This window comes from Branchiostoma floridae, chromosome 9, assembly GCF_000003815.2.
Source record: "Branchiostoma floridae strain S238N-H82 chromosome 9, Bfl_VNyyK, whole genome shotgun sequence".
Lineage (NCBI taxonomy): Eukaryota > Metazoa > Chordata > Leptocardii > Amphioxiformes > Branchiostomatidae > Branchiostoma > Branchiostoma floridae.
The window spans coordinates 23,573,679-23,594,044 of record NC_049987.1 but is presented as its reverse complement, the minus strand read 5'-3'; the positions used below and the strand labels follow the sequence as shown (position 1 = coordinate 23,594,044).

Below are 20,366 nucleotides of genomic sequence, written 5' to 3'. Positions count from 1 at the left end.
CTACATCTGTATTCCTGCCGCATCTCTGTTGTTGTTTAGCAGTCGGAGCAGGCCCCACAGAATTCACAATGCAGTAAACATGCGTCTCTCACAAGCTGTTGTTTACAGGGCCACGGTCATGAACGGCGATAACAAAGTCAAAATCACCCGCAGATTTTCCTCTTAATGAACTATTGTCTGACTCGTAATCAAATCACTGATAGCTTACCTCACAACACAAAAGTGGATGAGCAAAAACATCTGAACAGGGTATATTCCACTTATAAACAATGATGCTTTAGGTTAATGAATAGTTCTTATCATAAAACGAGAAAGCTATGATTGGCATACTTAAGTGGGGATACACGGATGCAGTGGCAACAGCAGGTACATTGTAGACCATGAAAGAAAAGCCAGTAGATAGATTTCAAACAATGATGCTGACGGCATACTACAGAGGCTATCTCAGCCAGGTAATGTATCTGGCCGTCCCACGCATGAAACGTTAATTCTACGAAAACAACAACAGTCTTTTTCCCAATCGTAGCCTGGTCTCTTAGACATTCACACATCGCTTACCTAAAGGCAGTAGGGTGGTCCACAGCGTCAAGACAACCAGGAACAAAATCCTCACAGCATCCGCAGTCATGGCTACTCGTCTAGACTTGTACTGTACGCGGCAAATTTCATCCAAACCGTCCATCAGCTACATACGAACAGTGGGCAGCATCTACAAAAGCGGTTCCTCCTTGTGAAAACGTATCGCCCAGGTTTGCGCGACGGCGAGTCAAAGTGCCAGGAAAGCGTACCGGTTCTGGTCCAAAACGCACGCCGCACGCACCGCACAGTTGGAGCGCGCGTACTTTCAACCCTCACTCATCATTGGCACGCACTGCCAGCTCATCTAATAGTCGCCGCGCGCGGAATCTGATGGCTGATATACGCCCGTGCGGCGGTACTTAACACCTAGTGGCGGGTTCAGGCCCAGCCCGGATCATGCTGAAATCTCCCCGCAGGTTGAGACCCGGCCGCAGCCATGCTGAAATCCCACAGACCGCCTGACGAGAGCTGGTCGTCAGGAGGAGGCAGATAGCGATGGACATGTATATGGAAAGGTGGTATCTCACTGCACTTGGGGCACCGGTGCAGCACTGCAGGGTCCGAAAGTAACTTAAAAAAATTTCAGAGATAAAAAGAACGGATTTTCCTACGTTTTTCAGAGATAAAAAGAACGGATTTTCCTACGTTTTGTGTATTTTGTTGTCTTCTAAGGCATACGTTAACGTATTACACAATGTCCAAATTATAAAATAAATCGTCGTCGCAGTGAACGCATCCCCACAGTGCCGCACCGGTGCCCCAAGTGCAGTGAGATACCATCTTAAGAGGCAATTTGGCTGGCGCCAGGCATCAGAGAGGGGGGGGGGGGGGTCATTTCCTTCTGCCGAGACTGCACGTAAACATTTATTCGGATTAAGTAAGCTTATTTTGTCAGAAGATAAGAACTCCTTGTTGGATTTATTTTTTATTCATTGGTTTGGCCTTTAGCACTCCCAGCCAGAGCTGCCCAACTAGCCGGTTGATTTGTATTACAGGTGACCTGGCCCACTGACACAGACAATGACAATACAAATGGAATTTGACATGGACAAAATAACAATTATCCATTACAATAGCCTAACATTAACACTGTTACATATATGGTCAAGAACAGACTTCATAGCGTCCATAATAGTGTGTACGTCAGTTTTATTCAAGCCTAAAGAGGTTTGTAGTTTAATGGTTGCATTGATCATATTCTTCGAATTGTTTTGACTACGATGGTTTGTGATGACTCCCCACATGTTGCTAGGGTTTCAGTTTGAATCCCTGTGCTATGTTGATAGCGCTGCGAGAGGCAATAAGAGAACGCCTTCAAAATGTAATAAGCAATTCAATAATGCAGTTTTCATATCTCCTGGTGCGATGTGGAAATAAATTGGTGCTCATGAGGAGAAAATGGGCCGGTAATATCCTGTCGTTATGTCTAACCCGTGGCGGGGATGCGGCGGGATCGGCTCTGTATAAATCCCAAGTACCGCAACATGCTACCTTCAATATAAGCATTGTAAGGCTGTAGGAGTGGCAGGATTATTCTGCATGTTATAACATGTAACATGTATGTATTCTTCTCTCCCAGGGTTAGAAGCAATAGCCTACGGCTAGTTGGGAAGCCCTGACTGTATGTATACAGCTGAACAAAATAAATAAATAAATAAAAACAAATAGAGAAATCGTGTACACGTATTTCTTTATAACTAAAATACTTGATGCAGTCCGTAAACTAGCATGCATAAATTTTTTAAGTAGCTAATCTTTCTGGACATAAAATATGAGCATACGAATTACATAAAAGTTTGCGTTTTAAGTACCGCAAAATGCCAACTTGAATATAGGCATTGTTAGACTGTAGGAGTAGTCGAATCCTTCTCAATGTTGTAGTGAAATTATGTACACTTATTTCTTTATTAATTAGGGACCTGATGCCGTCCTAAGCAAGCATACATAACATTGAATATAGCCATTGTTACACTGTTAGACTGTAAGAGTAGCCGAATCTTTCTACATTATTGTACAGAAACCATGTAACGTTACACTTATTTTTTATAGCTTACATACGTGAATACTTGATTCATTCCATTAGGTAGCATACATAAATGTTGAAGTACCTAATCTTTCTGGACATAAAACTAAGGCATACAATCTACATAAAAGTTACTGACAACTAGTATTTGCAGATGTCTAATCATATTTCACTCCAGTAAAAAATACAGTATTCGTAAAATCGGTTGCAAACTTTAGGAGGATTCAACTCCGTCGTTCCTGGGCTGAATGAATAGAAATTGAGAGAGTGAGCCATAGCCTGGTATCCAGCCGTAATAAAGCTTCCGAGTCTCTTCTTTCCTCTCTGGCAATTACCAAACAGGAAATAAGAGACTCGGAAGCTTTATTACGGCTGGATACCAGGCTAAGTGAGCCAATTCCCCCAAGTTTTTTTGTGTGTTCTTTTTTTTTTTCAAAAATAGAATAAAATAAAAATGATTTTACTCAAATGTTTTGGTTATTTTCATTCCAAAACCTTATATTTGGGCCTCCCGTGCAAATTTGCAGTCTCCAGATGATGTCATCCATAAAATTGACTTGCCGCGGCCTTATATGACAGCAATAAGCTGCAATAAAAATACATTTTGTATACAATCTGTCGTGACAAAATACACATGTTATCCGAGGATCATAAAAGGTCAATTGCCTTGTGCACTGTGGTCCTTAAATGTACACAGAGAGATGAAACGGAACCGAAACGTCAATATCATATTACCATTATGCATAAAATCATATCGATAAACCGATGACATGCATCTATAAGGAGACATTAACCGTCTTTAGTCCCGCGGCCCGGACGGGACGGAGGGTTATCGGGTTGTTAGCAGCAAAGGGTTGAGCCATGGGTGTCATGTTTTCTCTGAGCGGTCAAATTTCCGCGGATTTACGGTGTTATAGGAGATCAGAGCCGGCCGCTAATGGAACCCGAGAAGCTGACCCTCCTGCTTATAGCACCACTCTCGCCTGACACGGCCGGATAACCTTCAGGGAAGGTCATATATATGTAGCAAGTAGGGATGACCCTTGCCCCTGTTGATGTGTTTGGCACCGATTCTAAAGGAGGGAATCTAGACTAAGAGCTAGAAAGATAGCAATTACATTTGCAACTACAGAATTCATACTTTCGCATGGTCTAGCATATATACAGTAGCAAATCACTGCTGTATTTACTCTTACTCAAGCAAAGTACACACGTCATATATGAAGAAGTCAAACCCGACAATAGTATTCAAAGTATCATGTAGTTGATTAGACACTAGCTTTATGTATCACTCTATTTACTTCTCTTAGTTCTTGAGACTGCATATGCAATTAGCCCTCGGGCATGATTTTGCAAATAAACATCGGATTATGATGCAGGGTTTGCCATGCATCGCATCGTCTGAAATTTCAATAAATCTAAATATGACAACCACTTGCTACATTATGTAATCGAACACCACAGGGTGTCTTCTGCTTTACAAGTTACCATGGTGACAGACGTCTGGCCCAGGCCATTCAAATTAGTCTAGACGAAGAAAAAAGATACGGAGGAAAAACAACCAACATGTTTCTCTTTTGATTACCCAAAATACTGCATACGTACGCCGGAGCGTAAATACGATGCGATTTATCCCGGTATTATCCGGTAACGCTGTCGATCTGTTTGCCAATTCTCCCGGCACACGATTAATCATTAATGCTTGCCCCCCGTGTCGCAGTTCAGGGCAGTGTTTTGTACACGGGTTACGTGTCAGACGGTGGCACATAAAGATAATGATGGCGTTTGTGGATGGGAATACTGGAGGCAGTCTTACAGTTCACGAAAGTTCATTGCAAATTTTGCCCCTTCGGCTAATTGCATGTAACATGAAAGGATACAAACAATCAGTGTAGCATCTGTATAGTCTAAAAGTATAGTCTAAATTTGTATAGTCTAAAAGTATAGTCTAAATTTATATGGTCTAAAAGCCACTTGTAAAGTTAGGCCTATGTCACATTCAGAAACCGGGGCCCGACCAGGCAGTTCTCGGGAACTAAAAGAATGACACAGAACTACACAAGACATAAAGAGTATAGTCGTAAGAATTATTTGTGTATCATTTTTATGGATATACTTTTGTTTTTCATTTCCACAAACAGCTCGGCCGGGCCCTGGCTTGGAAATGTGACATTAACTGTATTGGTTAATTCGTTCTTAGCCCGAAAATGGCATACGTTATGAGGATGCACGTATGGAATATAATCCAGACGGACAGCTGCAGGGCAATCTAGATAGATCATCTATGTCTGTGGTCATCTGACTAATAATGCTAGGGTCATGTTCCCTGCCGGGCAGAATGGGAGACGAGATGGTATAAAAGGCGATAAAACACGTAAAACGTAGCAAAAGATGTTATGAGAACAATAAGACATTAGTGTAGGTGTAAAATTGGTACCTGACTTCGGTCGGGTAGGTTAAAGAAATGACTACCTTTACCTTCTGTCTTTGCTGTTTATGTGGCACTGTTAGTATAAGTTATCAACTTGAGCGCAGTGCCACATTGTCCTCATCTGTCCAAAAGCAAATAGAAAAAAATAGTGTAGGTTTCTTTGCATATTTTTATTTCTTGTTCCCGGGTAGAGGCCTTTTGCTAATTTCATCATGGCAGAAAGCGAGCGCCAATTATATAACTGAATTGGTCGCTATAGTATTATCTTTGCCCTGAAGCAAACGTTGAAAACAAGCACAGACCGTCACTAAACGACATAACCTAAGCTACGGACTCCTGCCAACGCGTTCCTAAGTCCACGGTATTCTATTTGACAGCCCACACGTTTGCAGGCATTTCACCAGCCCTGCTCCACAAGGGCGGCGATCATGCTGCGACCGCCCTGCGAACTAAGTTGAATAGGTGCAAGCCTTGACTTCGTAATTGCAATAACATGCAACATGTCGATTATTCATATCCCTTTGAATATGGCAAAATATTCAAGCAAAAAAAGACACACTCAAACAAACACGGACAAAATGTTCGAACGAAAAAGAAACACCAAAAAAAAAGCTCCGTTTATATCTACTAGTGGACTGCGGGCGCTATTCAACATGAAAAAAAAAAAAAAACACATCGTAAAGCTCGGTGTCTTCCACCTGACCAGGAGATACGGCAATCGGGGCAGGTTTGCCCGTGTCTGAAGGTGTTACGAGGATTTTCCTCCACCAGTGGAGCTCAAAAGATCTCAAATCAGTGGGAGTTCCATTCCCAGCAGAATCATCAACCTCAACCATTAACGGGTACAGGTAGTTGTTTAACCCTTAAACTGCCAAACCCGGATATATCCGGCACAAATATATATGTCCTGTGTGCCATGCCCGGATAAATCCGGGATAGCGTATTCTCCCGAAGCAGCAGCTTTGCGCGCGTGTAGCGCACGAACCCCGGAAGTTAGGGACCTTGTTCGAGGGTTTCTTTTGGGAGGTCAGCGGCCAACCCTGGCGCTGATAGCATTTTATAGGGCTGAAACTCTGGCGTTTTATTATAACACTTGGAATAGAGACCGATGTGATGAAGGATGGTTGGAGCAACAGCTGTTTAATAGAATTGCCTCTAGACATATAGCCCTAGTCTGGAATCCAGCCGTGTTGTGCTTTGGTCGCTCTGCTTCCTGCCAACACGTCTGGTGTTCGTTACCATTTGAACGATCGGCATTTGCATATTCGCAGAGATTCTATGCGAAATTTCTGATTGGCTGGTTTCAGCGCTCGTTCGAACAGGCGTTCCATATCATCAACGACCCATATTCTTCGAGACTATTGAAACGATCTGATAAATCAAACTCTTGCCATACTCGGTTGGGAAGAGTGCTATTCAATCATTATTTTCGTTGAGAATAGCCTCTAAGGTCTTTGATCGTTTTAGTGAAGAAATTCCGGGAAATTCGCTGGGTAGATCAGGCATTATGAACGTCTGAAACGGCGGCCATTGTTATCATAATGGAACGCCTGATCGAACGAGCGCTTGAACCATCCATAATTCAGCCAATCAGAAATCTCGCATAAAATCTAAGCGAATATGAAAATGCCGATCGTTAAAATGGTTACGAACACCAGACATGTTGGCAGGAAGCGTACCTTCTGGGAGCGACCAAACAACAACACGGCTGGATTCCAGTCTTACATAGCCCAAAATCTGCTTGGAGATATTTTGCCCCAAGGACTGGGCCTTACCTGGCCCACAGTACCCCAAAACATAGGGGTGATCTTTGAAATTATTAAATCGATTAAAGAAACAGCTACCGTGAAAAAAAAAAACAAAGTGCTTCATTACGCAACTACGTGCGGACGACATATCAAACTACATACGAATGCAGCAAAGGGGACATACACAGATAAAGAGGCGAACATCTGCCACATCTGAAAATTACAATACTTTGTCGTCGGAGGTAAACCTCCATCAAAGCATCGTGGTCACAGAGTAGCAAGATGTTGTAAGAAGAATTCACCTGACGCAAGACAAAATTACGACCAGAAGTATTTTATTCCTGCATGTCAAGAAGTAAAAGAATGAGCCTCCATTTAAAATGGCCTCGAGCATACTGACCTCCAGCCGGAAGATTGATCTATATTTTTTTCAGACAATTGGCCAGTCAATTCTAGGAAAACAAAATAGGTCATACCGCGTCACGCCTCAAAGTAAGGCCAGATATATCCTTACTTCTTCAGACTAATTCTGGCATTGTTGTCCATATTCATGTAACTTGGCGCTTGCTGCTGTATTGTTCACCTGTTGTCAGCACAGTAAGTCCAAATGTACGAGCAAGCAGAACCTGTTATTTCGCCTCTCTCCGGCCCTGGAAGGAGCCAAACCAGCGGGCCGCCGTCCCGACCCCCTCCCGTCCATCAGGGTGGTTCCCGCGGGCGTGTCCGTCTCGGCTTTGGTGCTTCTGACCAGTTGCAAGAAGGGCACGAGACATCTACTGACCCGTATGAAGAAGCCGAGGCGGTAAAACGTTACGCGGTGTATACGTCTGCAGGTAGCCAACTTTTTTTTTGTTATTCGCCTTTATCAGTACAACATAGACATTTATTTGTAAAATCAGCAGAATGTTTCCAAGCATAAATGGTGTATGGTTACCAACGGATGCATAATTTGCAAAATCATGGAATTTGTAGAGTTTGAAATGACCAGGGGTCCAGTTTCACCGCGAAAATATATTTTGTTTCCCACAACTTGTGGCAAGCTTTAACACAGAAACGAATTCGTGGGCGTCAATGAAGGTTAGACATCCAGATAATAAGATAAGCCAAGTAGCAGTTGCTCAGGCCACTGGATATGATTTTGGAAACGGTCAGACGTTTTAGATGACATTCGTTATCTTTCGTCAGTGACACTGAAATGATCTTATTGGAGAGCAGGCTTTATACCCTGATTATGAATTGATATAAGATAAGGACTGAGTTCGAGGGCAATAGCATACAGGTACGCAGGACCAGACCTACCTTTACCTATATTTTACCTGAATGTTAAATAAGCATTATGCGATTATAAGTTACTCCCAGTAGGTTAATGTTCTATTACACTGAACTACTTGTCACATCAAACATTGTCACATCTGAATGAAAATGTTGTTTAAGGTTGTCCAGTCACAATCTCTGCAGACCGCACGTATCCGGGAGGAGCAAGCGGCTGCGCTGCTCTCTGTAGCTTCATCCGCTCCCACCGCTACTACTTGGTGGCCGGCATTGCCGTGCTGCTGGGCATAGTCGCTGTCGGGCTCGCCCCTCTGACCTTCATCAATAAAGCGGTAAGCACACCTCTGCCAGAAGCAGCTTTTCAAACATCTTCACGCTGTTTCTGTTGTTCTTTTAAAGGGACTAAGCCTTTCTGGCGTTATACGACATCAAAATTGGCACTGATCTCTAAAGCCTGAATAGGGTTAAGTTAGTTTGGTACTCTCTTGTTTGTCTTCAGGAAATAACTCAACTGTCCGCCGCTATTGACACCTTGAAGCGTGACAAAGACGACATACGCCAGCTGTCCGCCATTGTTGAAACCTTGAAGCGCCACAAAGACGACACCTCCACCACCTTTGACGTCTTGAAGCGCAACCAAGATCGCATGCGCCAACTGTCAGCCACGGTTGACGCCCTGAAGCGTGACCAAGACCACATGTCCACCACTGTTGACGCCTTGAAGCGCGCCCTGGACAAGGAGAGAAGCCGAACAACTACATTGGAGCAGCGTCTTCACGACTTAAGTAAGACGTCAGGTAAGATGGGTATAATGTTTCATCACCTTATGTTAGGTATTCTTATATCAAAGAAAAAAAAGAAAGAGATATGGTCATAAAAGAGATGTAATGATGTGTCTGAGTAATAGAAGTCTGTAGCATGACTGATTGACTCGTGTTTTTCAGCATCTTGTCTTAAAGGTTACACAATGTTCCGTGGAATCTGCTACAAGGCCTTCAAACTACTTCAGACCTTCAGCGATGCGGCCGCGACCTGTGGTGAAGACGGCGGCACCCTCGCCATGCCCCGAGACGCCGAGACCAACGACTTCCTGATCTCCTTGTACAAGTCCGTGAGCACCTTAAGGTTCTTCTGGATCGGCCTGCACGATCTGCGCGAAGAGGGAAGCTTTGAGTGGGTGGACGGTTCTGCACTTGGGACCTACAACTCCTGGGCTCCGGGACAACCGGACAACGAAGGGGGCAACGAATACTGTGTTGGGTACTTCCACTTCGGAAATATGAAAGATAAGTGGTTCGACGAAGCGTGCACCTGGCTGATTCACTTCGTATGCCAGACTGTTCCTGCTACTTCTTATGGTACCTAGGGGGGAAATGTTGAGTATCCGGTTAGGCCTACGTAACATTTCCAAAACAAAGGCGCGCATGTGCAGCTTTAGGGAAAGAAAAATATGATACAAAAGACACTAAACTACACAAGACGTACAGAAAATAACCGTGGGCATTATTAGGGTGTATTTTTTCCTGTATACAATAATAAAGATTCACACTGCTTATCAACGTTTCACAAATAATGTACATGTCGTCTGTTTTCTTTGTAACAACCTTTTAGAGGAGTTCTTCAGTGAGTTTAATTGGTTCGAGATCACTTAAGCTGTCATTCATCAGAGACTGGTTCTGTTCAGATCAGTCTGAGACATTACCTCCCAGGAATGTCTGCTCTCATTCACGTACATGATTAGAGTCCCTGCAGAAAGCAATTTGAGTTTGTCGTGTCGAAATTGGTGCCTTCTATCACTTCCGTAAATCTTGCTTTCCTTGTTATGCGGCGTAAAAGATGTCGGGATTGGATTGGTTTGGTTTGATACAGATTACAATTAGTGACTGATATGTCACTATTCTTCCTGAAGTCCGGGTGATTTCTGGAGAATCACCAATTCTAGACTGAAGGATTTTGCACCATCGCACACCGCAGCATCGCACGTGTGGTGGGTTCTTTAACGTGCGTGGGGGTGTTGCTCTCCCCAGACGCGGAACCTCTATTTCACATCCTATCCGACGGATGGCCCTAGCCGATTGGTGACACCCAGCCTGATTCAAACTCGAGACCTCTAGGTCCCGAGGCAAACACGCTGCCGCTGCGTCACACTATCTCTCGGGACATAAAGAGGTCACGGGTTCGGATCCTGGAATTTCTGGCTAGACAATGTATCTTTGGGAAAGGAAATTTTCCACAGGTTTCCTCACTCTGACCAGGAGTTCGGTTGGAGACGTATCGTGCGGAGGAAGGAGAGGGTTTGGCTCCGCACAGTGGATAACAATCCGCTGTATCTACGTCCTCAAGAAGGCTATGAGATTACCATATGTTCCTAAATGTTGTACGCGGCCTGGTAATAATGACTATAAATACCCCAATATTGAGCGAAGGACACACAACTATGGAGGACTGACAAAGCTCCAGGCTCTAAGAATTCAATTTCCTTCATTCGGTATTTTGGCAAGGGCTGGTGGGGAGAAGGAAATATAATTCTGTTTCATTAAAAAGAGGGATTGAAAACGTTACCTCGAGCACTTATCTGACATCACAGTTGTCGCCGTCGATATTTGTGAACGTAAACGCACTGAGCAAGACCACAAACGTGTGTTCTCTCTCCCCCCTCTCTTTTTGATTCTCTGCATCTCACAATCTCTCTCTCTCCCTCTCAAGCTGTCTCTCCAGCTCTCTCTATATTTCTTCTTACGCCAAGTCTCTCTGCATATCCCTGTCTATCTGTATGCATCTCTGTATGTGGAATCTGGCCTTATTCAATTCACATTTCTCCGTACATTGCGCCCAGGAACAGCTATGTTTGGGACACGCAGAACTGTCGTCTTGACTCACAGGACTGCACAGTCACACTTAAAACCTGCTACGCTCAGTGCGTTGACAGGCCTACCAAATCAAACAGACCTTGCAAAAGATTCCCCTGATAAAACTTCAAAGATATTCCAACAGTCGACAAATCAATTTCTAGCCGTTAGAGAAGATGAAAAGAGCTCGAGTCGCTTCATCATTTCCTCTTAGATTGGAATCGTTTGAGTGATTTTAACGTAATTCTCGGGTTCCTGGGAGGAACCTTAATTTGAAGAAAATCTTACGTTCCTGAACTACATACGAATAAACTATACCCCTATTGTATGCCATTCTGTTGTCTCTCACATAAAGATATATGCCTATCTCTTATTTGATTGCCAAATCATTCTGTGAATGATTTAACCAAGTTGCTAACTGACTGCGTAAATAACTTCAATATATCCAATATATCTGCAGTTTCCAGTGGAGAGAAACATCTAGCCCATCCCTTTAACGTGCTCATGACCAACGTTTTACGTCCCTTCCGAAAAATGGGTGCAGCCCCAACCGAGATGCCCTACCCAGGATTGAACTGTGGTCTCCCTGTTACCTACTAATTGGAGCCAGAAGCTCAACGATGAGGCTGCTACCAGTTGAGCTACAGGGGCAACCCTAAATGTATTATATATAGATGATAACAACTGATTTTGGTTTCTTTGGTAGAAACGACGTATAAGAGTCGTCTTAAACAGCAGATTGCATGTTCTTCGCTACTGTTTCATGATATTAGAGAGTTCAATTTTAACTTGCTGTAGGGGACAAACCGACATATCTCCCTGAAATCAAAAGATGCCACCAGAAAACAATACTATAGCACATCAAGGATAAAAGATAGAAAATCCTGACGTTCTACTGCAGTCCCTTTTATTCATGACAAATACAGCGAAATTCCCTTCCTTGTATGGCCCTCTACTATAGAATTGTTTTGACTACGAATTTAAAACACGGCGAAAGTCTAAATTTGCCTGCTAAATGAAACACCACGAAAGCAAATGCATTTTAAGTAGAGGCCAACTATGCTTGCTTCGAACTATTACGCTTCCTTGCGGTGTGTAATGGAACTACAGTTTTCAAACCGCTACAGTTGACAGCCAGATATAATACTTTGAAGTGTCAGAAAGAATTTCTATATTGACCAGCAGAAATGGCCACAATAATTTTCACCAAATGTCAGCCATACAATAGAGTCACGTTGACATGGCTGTCATTAGCTTCGTGAGGCTTCAGCAATCCGGACGTCCTTGGTTGGGGACCACGAAATCGTCTTCCGGGAGGGACGTAAAACGGGGGTCCTGTGCTAGAGGAGGTGCTTCGACCACGTTAAACAGCCTCATTACCCACACTTTGGGTACCTACTGGCTGATTATAATCATATGACGAAATGCTAGCTGTAGAGGGAGACCTGCAACATATACGATTCGTACTCTCCAAGCACAGGTTCGGCTCGAGCCGTTTTCGACGTGTTTTAGGCAGTATTGTCAAGCTTCTCATGATTTTGTATCGTCTACGGGCCTGAGGCAGCATTTCTGCTTGGAGATTATGTGATTTGAAAAAAGGAGAAAATAAATTGATGCGAACCATACTAACAAGCGCCTCTTGCACATACTATATTTATATTTTGCATTGTGATAATACAAACGAAGATATGAGTTCTTCGAACTCTTGTTCAACGTTTATCAGCAAGAAGTACAGTACTATTATGTAAGTAATTAGATACAATTCAATCTCAACGACTGGATTAACACGGAGTTTTTCTATTTCTTTATCCAGTTGTAGTGATTCGATTGTATTTTATTAATAATGTTTTTTTTTTTATTCACAAAAAACATAACACATAAACAAAAGGTGAACCATCCAAACCATATAAATCATATATACAAAGAAAAGGTAACTATTATGTAAAACATAAATCAAACAGAAGCTGATGCAGTATCTGTAACTAAAGTTCCCCACTTCCCATAGTGCTTTGCCATCTTCCCTCTCCTGTTGGCAATTTGGGCTTCAGCCTTTTCAAAAAAAATCACATAATTGATAAAAGATTTAAAGTTAACTTTTTTAGATTCCCTGCATTTGTAAATGTACACTTTAGCCAATAAAATAACCAGATTTCCAATTATAGATGCCCCTTGATTGAGATTACCAAAAATTATATTAAAAGGATTTAAAATTAATGTTTGACCTATTTTCTCAGAAACCCAGGTTTTTACTTTTTCCCAGAATTCAACTACTTGGGGACAGTCCCAGAAGAGATGTAAATATGTCTCCTCCTCCATATGACATAGTGAGCACAAAGGGCTATTAACACATTTCCAAATATATAATAATCTATTGGTAGGTAAGAATTTATGAAGGATTTTGTATTGGAAGAATCTAGTTACAGGGTCAATAGTACAAAGAATTACAGAAGTATATACTGTGTTCCATGGAATAGGGGTATCAAAGAGGTACAGCCATGCCATTTGTACATTTTGTGGTATATCAATCAATTTTTCAGATACAAGAAAGTGTTTGTATAAATCCTTATTAATCTTAATTCTCAATAACCATTCACTACTATGTTGTTGGGGTCTACAAACTAGAGTGGGAGTAACTCCAATAAGGGTAGATTTCCATCTTTTTGGTATTGCAGAAAGTAACTGTAGATAGACAAAGTTGTTGCATACTGGACCATATGTGTAACACAATTCATTGTATGACATTATTGTACCATCCATATTCAAAAGATCATTCACAAATATAATATGTCTATTAACAAATGAATTAAAGACAACAGGCTTTCCTCCAACTTGTATGTTTGAGTTCATCCATAGAAGCTGTTGCCTGATCTCATCAGGAGTTATAGGAGGTTTGTATTGATAGCTGTACCAAGCTTGAAAGATTTCTGCTAAGAAAGGACTTAGTGTGAGGTCTTGTGCATATTTTAACTGATAAAAGGGAAACAATACACTATCAATACAGGGATGAGTATGTAGTATACAAGCTGTAAACCAGTCAGGGTTAAAAAATAGTTTGGGTACCCAGGATGCTTTAAGTGTCAAAGCGTGGGCATAGAGATTGACAAGGTTCATACCACCGTTTTCCACAGAGTTATACAAAGTTTTCCTTCCCACCCTTTCAGGACCACCATTCCAGATAAAAGATTTTTTTCTCATAGTGTTTAAAGAAGTGTTTGTCCGGCAATGGTAAGGTCTGAAAAAGGTACGTGAATTGAGGGACAAGCAAGGAATTGATAATTGTAATTTTTCCTGATAATGACAGTTTTTTTCCCTTCCATGGGAATAGAAGTTTGTCTATTTTGGCTATACGAGGGTCAAAGTTTTTAGTAACAATATTCGTTAAGTCTACAGGGATATAAATACCTAATATCTCTATACCTCCATCTACCCACTTAATAGGATGACCTGAGGGTAATACAAAATTTGTGTTTTTCAGAGTTCCTATCCTTAAAACCTTGCACTTATCAAAATTTAATAGAAGGCCAGATATATGAGAAAATGAATCAAAATCTTCCAGAAGTCCATAAAAGGAAGAAATATCAGGGGTGAAGGGAAAATTGGAATCATCCGCATACTGAGAGATTTTTGAGGTTCTTCCTTTGACAGATAATCCGGATATATCATGATTCCGACGAATTTTAATTGCCAACATTTCAATTGCGATGATAAACAAATAGGGACTAAGGGGGCATCCTTGTCTTACTCCACGGTGTAAGGTAAAAGGATTAGATATATAACCATTATTGATAACTGAACTTGTTATGTTACTATATAAAACTCTAACCCAGGCAATAAACTGTGGTCCAAAATTAAAGAATTCAAGTGCTTTTATGATAAAATCCACCCTTATGGTATCGAAAGCTTTTTTGTAATCAGAAATGAAAATTAAGCCAGGCTTTCCTTCTTTCTCATAATAATCAATTAATTCTAATATCCGTCTTATATTGTCCCCGATGAATCTCCCCTTTACAAATCCTGTCTGGTCTTTATGAATAATATCAGTTATAACTGTTTTAACTCTAAGGGCTAAGCATTTTGGAAGAATTCTAACATCACAACACAACAATGTTAAAGGCCTCCAATTATCTAAAACTGTGGGATCTTTGTGCTGACCTTCTTTCCCTTCCTTTAACAGTAAAGAGATAAGGCCTTGCTTTTGGGAATTGGACAAATAACCTTGAGAAAGTGAGAAATTGAAACAATTTAACATGGGGGTTTTAAATACAGAGTAGAAATCTTTATAAACTTCAATCGGGATACCATCTAGCCCAGGAGATTTAGAATTTGAAAAAGTATTGATGGCTTTTAATAGTTCTTCATCTGTGATGTGACCTTCACATAACAGTTGCTGTTCATTGGACAGTTTTTTATCATATTGTACAGGGAAAAAGGGCTCTATATTTCCTGGGGATAGAGGCATTGGGGGATCTTCGAAGGAGTATAGAGAAGAGTAGAATTCTGACTGTTTTTCTAAAATTTCTTGGGGATTACTGGTAAAGACATTATCAGATATTTTCAATTTCTGTATGTTTTTCCTAGTGTAATTTCTATGTGCCAATTTTAAAAAGTATTGTGTACATCTATCCCCCCACTCCATCCAGCGAGCTCTTGACATTACTATTAAACCTTTAGCCCGTTGGTTATAAAGTAGTTCTAATTGTTTTTGTTTTCCATCTAAGTCATCTAAAATAGATTCAGAGGGGGATAGCATGTTATCAATTTGGCTTTGTAATTCATTAATATCATCTGTTAGTTTTTTTTCCCTAGCTAAATATTGTTTGTTTTTCCAACTACTAAATTTAATACAATGTCCCCTGAAAAAGCATTTTGCAGTATCCCATACAATATGGGGATCTGCTGTTCCCTGATTTACACTAAAAAATTCATTCATAATTTTGGCAGTATTATGTTTAAAAGAGCTATCATCTAGTAAAGACAGATTAAATTTCCAATATCCCTTCCCCCTAGGGAATTGTGCAATAACAAAAGATAAGGCTATTAGGTTGTGATCAGATCTAAACTTATCGGCTATAACACATTTGTTTACTCTATTAATAAAGGAAAAACTAGTCAGGAAATAATCAATTCTGCTGGCCTGTCTGCGGCGGCGCCAAGTGTAACGCACTGTTGTAGGATTTCTAAATCTCCAAATATCATGTAAGTCGAATTTACTCTTAAGTTCCGAAATGGCTTCATAAGCTTTGGGGTGATAAGTACGGTTGGTAGAAAATCTGTCCAATAAGGGGTTTTGTACAGTGTTGAAATCTCCAGTGATAATAAGATTTTCAGTACTGTTAGCAAAATTGTCTAGTTCCATAGATAAATTCAAGAAGAAATCAGGTTTGTCATCATTAGGAGCATAAATATTCACAATACAAAATCTAAAATCATCTATAGACAAATCAACAATAATCCATCTACCATTAACATCAAGCTTTGTCTGGTGGATATGGGGGTTAATGTTGTTCTTAAATAGTATGGCTGTACCCCTTTGATTGGAGGTTCCGTGACAGAAAATCATGGTACCTCCCCACTCACTTTGCCATCTGTCTTCTACAGGTATTGAGGAATGAGTTTCTTGTAAGCAAATAACATGGTAGGGCTTGTCTCTCAACCAAGTAAATAACTCCCTTCGCTTAACAGAATCACTAAGGCCGTTACAATTATAACTTGAGATTTGTAATTCTACCTGAGTCATGTCTTCTGGGACTGGTCACGCAGGGTAGGGAAGATGGCGAAGATGTTGTGGTATTCTAAAGTATGAAGGCATGGGGGAAATTCATCTGGGCAAGATGGGGATGATGAAATCATAACATGATCTGTACTAACAAAAAGGAACAAAACTGAACAAACATCAACAAAAATCAGATAAAGTAGAACTGGATGGTTCACAATAACACAAATACACAGGATCTGAATGGCTCTGTGCTTCTTGTCAATTGGCAGCATAGTTTACATGAGGCACTTTGTGGCTGCCATAAGTCTTATTATAATTGTAATATTCCGCAAGAGACAGTAGATAATAATAGGCATGAGCAAAGTCAAATCAGAGAGCTCCTAAATCAATCATCATTTCACTTATCAAAGCTGCTTGAAGCATCAACATAAGAAATTGTTTAACAATAACAACAAAAGAAACAAATTATAACTGCAACAGAATACAAGATAATGGGCCAAAAAGGCATTCATAATGACTCATTGTTCAGAAATAACATAAGTATCTGTTCAAACAGAAAATAACAAAAACATAATGGAACTCAATATAGTACAAAATAATAAGCAAGGAGATAGGGAGCTATCTATCCGTATAAATATTACATTATCTTGGAAATGATTACAGAAAAAGCTTTTCTCACAGTGTCCTTGATTCATTTTAATACAAAAACATTTGAGAGAATGCATCCATTTCAGCTACATCAAATGCAATTACAATAATACACTTACATTTGAGAATGCATCCATTTCAGATACATCAAATACAGTTACAATAATACCCTCACATTTGAGAGAATGCATCCATTTCAGACATATCAAATGCAGTTACAATAATAGACTCACATTTTGAGAGAATGCATCCATTTCAGACATATCAAATGCAGTTACAATAATACACTCACATTTTGAGAGAATGCATCCATTTCAGACATATCAAATGCAGTTACAATAATACACTCACATTTTGAGAGAATGCATCCATTTCAGACATATCAAATGCAGTTACAATAATACACTCACATTTTGAGAGAATGCATCCATTTCAGACATATCAAATGCAGTTACAATAATACGCTCACAATTTGAGAGAATGCATCCATTTCAGACATATCAAATACAAATACAATAATGCAATCACATTTTGAATTACCATAACCATTCAAAATAGTTAGGATTCCTGAGCCACAATGTCATTAAGAAAAAAAACAAACATTTGCATCATTGGGTTTCACATGGGATATTCGAAAAGGTACATAAACAAACCATGAACAACAATAAATTAGTCAACAAGTTCTTGGTTGATAAGCCATATAACTTGACAGAACATACTGGTAGTCCCAGACAAAGTTCAGAGAGTTCTTGGTATTCACAAACACAACGGTATGAGTACAACAGTCAACACATCATACCTGTTTAACTTCCATGGAGTCCTTGGTGGTTCCAAGTACAATGTCCACAGCGTCCACTTTCTTCACAGTCCTGCCGTTTACAAGAAGAACAGCACATGTGTCTTTGGGAGGAATCCAGATCGAAATCTTCTTGTCTTTGGCTTTGGAAAACTCTGCGTCGCGGTCTGGAACAAGTTTCCCGCGGGCCTCCTGTAGTGGTCTCGGTAGATGCTCATGTACGACGACGGAGCTGCCTCTCTTCTCCCCTCGCAGTTTCCTTCCAGCACGCAGGATAGAGTCCCGTTGTTGAAAGTTTACCAACCTTGCTAGCATAGGAGGATTAGGTCGAGCCTGTGTTGGTTTTGACAGCCGATGCACAGCTACCAACGGGACCGCGTCGTGTAGGTTTAGTTGACCGCAAATGAAATCTCTAAACACTTGCACTGAATCTTCATCTTTGGTCCAAGTGAGTCCCTGAATGATTAGATCAGACTTCATGGAATATCTCTCGGCTAACAAACATGCTCTGATACGCTCCCGGCGTTCCTGTTGTAATGCCTGGCGGAGTTGAGCTAGTTCGTCGCTCTGGAAGCTTGCATTGTTCTCGAGGTCATTCACCCTCCCTCGCAGTGAGGACATTTCGGCCGAAATTTCCGTCACTTTAACGTTTAAAGTCTCCAACTGTTCAGATAGTTTCTTGCCCACGGTGGTAAACTCCGACAACACTGCCTCATGCTGCTTTTTGGAGTGTGACAAAAACAGCTGTGCCAGTGCTCGGAGCTCAGGCGAGAAACCTTCCAGACTGGTCACGTCTACAGCGCCGTCTTCCGCCATCTTAGGTAGCTTGGGAGGGGGGCTCTTTTGCTGCCCAGACTTGTTCTCGGTGCTGATATTTCTGGCTCGTTTGTCACGCCGTCTCGACATCAACACTACTCCTGGATACTACAAGACCTCCAGTACAACTGAGTATACAAAAAACGCCGGGTTATGCCGGGTGATTGAGCGGAAAAAGCTCAAAATAATTATGTACGGAGCCACAAAATTAACGTCTCATACGGCCGCCGCCATCTTGAAAGTCCTCTATTAATAATGTTTACCTGCATATCGAGCCATTATAAACGTAGAAACTGTATACCGGTCTTACTTTGCTGTGTCTGCCGCTTCTTACACCTGTCAATCACGTTTTTTGAGAAAATTTACATTGATTGCATGACTGATTTTAAAAGTTTAAAAAACAAACGCCTGTGTGTAATGTTGTTGCAGTTGAACCGAATGTAAGTTACAACAGCGTACAGGGTTATAATGTAGTGTACTTGTACATGTTTACCTAAAATGGCAGGGAGGGTTTGCAATATCTCCAGAAAAACACGGGGATTTAATGACTACATTACGAGTTCTCACGTAGAAGCGTTTTGATGTTTCTCCCTCCCACCACTGATTAGCTTCTCTTCCCAGAAAATTGTCTGCCGCTTGCAGAAAAACAAAATGCCATTCGTACCACCTCATGCCACGTCGTTCGCTCAGAAAAAAGCAGATGTCGCCTTACGTCGGCAGACTAATCAAGGTATTACATGTAGCTCCTATATTCATACATTTTCCACAGTAACAGTTGTAAACGGACGAAAAAAACACAATGCCAAAACTGCTGGTATTTAATAATGGAATTTCCTTTGTAACAAGCCTGAACCAGCTCTAAATTTTTTTCCTGTTCTCCAAAGCTTGTGAACTCTGCTCATTTGAGTTTGGACCACTGATGAAGCCATATTGATGAAACTTGTCTGTATGACAGACTGAATAAAAGTTGTAAACGGGAACTCTGCGGCTCCGGCTGTCTTACTCAGGAGTGACTGATGTGAGAAAGATGTCGGTTAGCATGAGGATCAGTCCGCTCCATATATAGTAGTTTTCCTCCTTTGGACACTGATAGTTAAGAGCAAATGTCTGTATGGATCAAACAATGGTGGCAAGGGTAAAAAAAATTATATGGCTCATATTTTGCACAGTGATAATACTTGACCCGTAATCCTTTAAAATAGCCTTCTTTGAGATCAAAACTCCTTGTTGCCATGGTAACGGGAAAATCAAGTTTTCTTGCCATTTTCCCCAATTTTCGCATCTCAAAAACACGGAAATTATTATACTTTACGGCAATATTACTGCAACTCCTTTGATCGTATCGTCAGAACAAAACAAAACAAGATCCGAATAGAACAACATTTTGGCTTTTTAAATGTCGTTATGAAATGTTCAGCAAGATAAATTTCAGTGCTTGGGTAGCATCAAAACAATCCAATATTTCAAGCTTCTTAAAATGTAATTTTT

The 20,366-nt window shown here is 41.0% G+C and overlaps 1 protein-coding gene across 1 annotated transcript in view; it reads right to left on the bottom strand.

The window, feature by feature from the left end:
• LOC118422358 (cell adhesion molecule 3-like) overlaps positions 1–628 on the bottom strand; it is a 10,690-nt gene extending 10,062 nt beyond the window's left edge. The window contains exon 1 of the mRNA XM_035829878.1: positions 559–628. Coding sequence (XP_035685771.1) covers positions 559–628 — 70 coding nt within the window. The remainder of the gene's footprint in view (positions 1–558) is intronic.
• Positions 629–20,366: the final 19,738 nt, after the last annotated feature.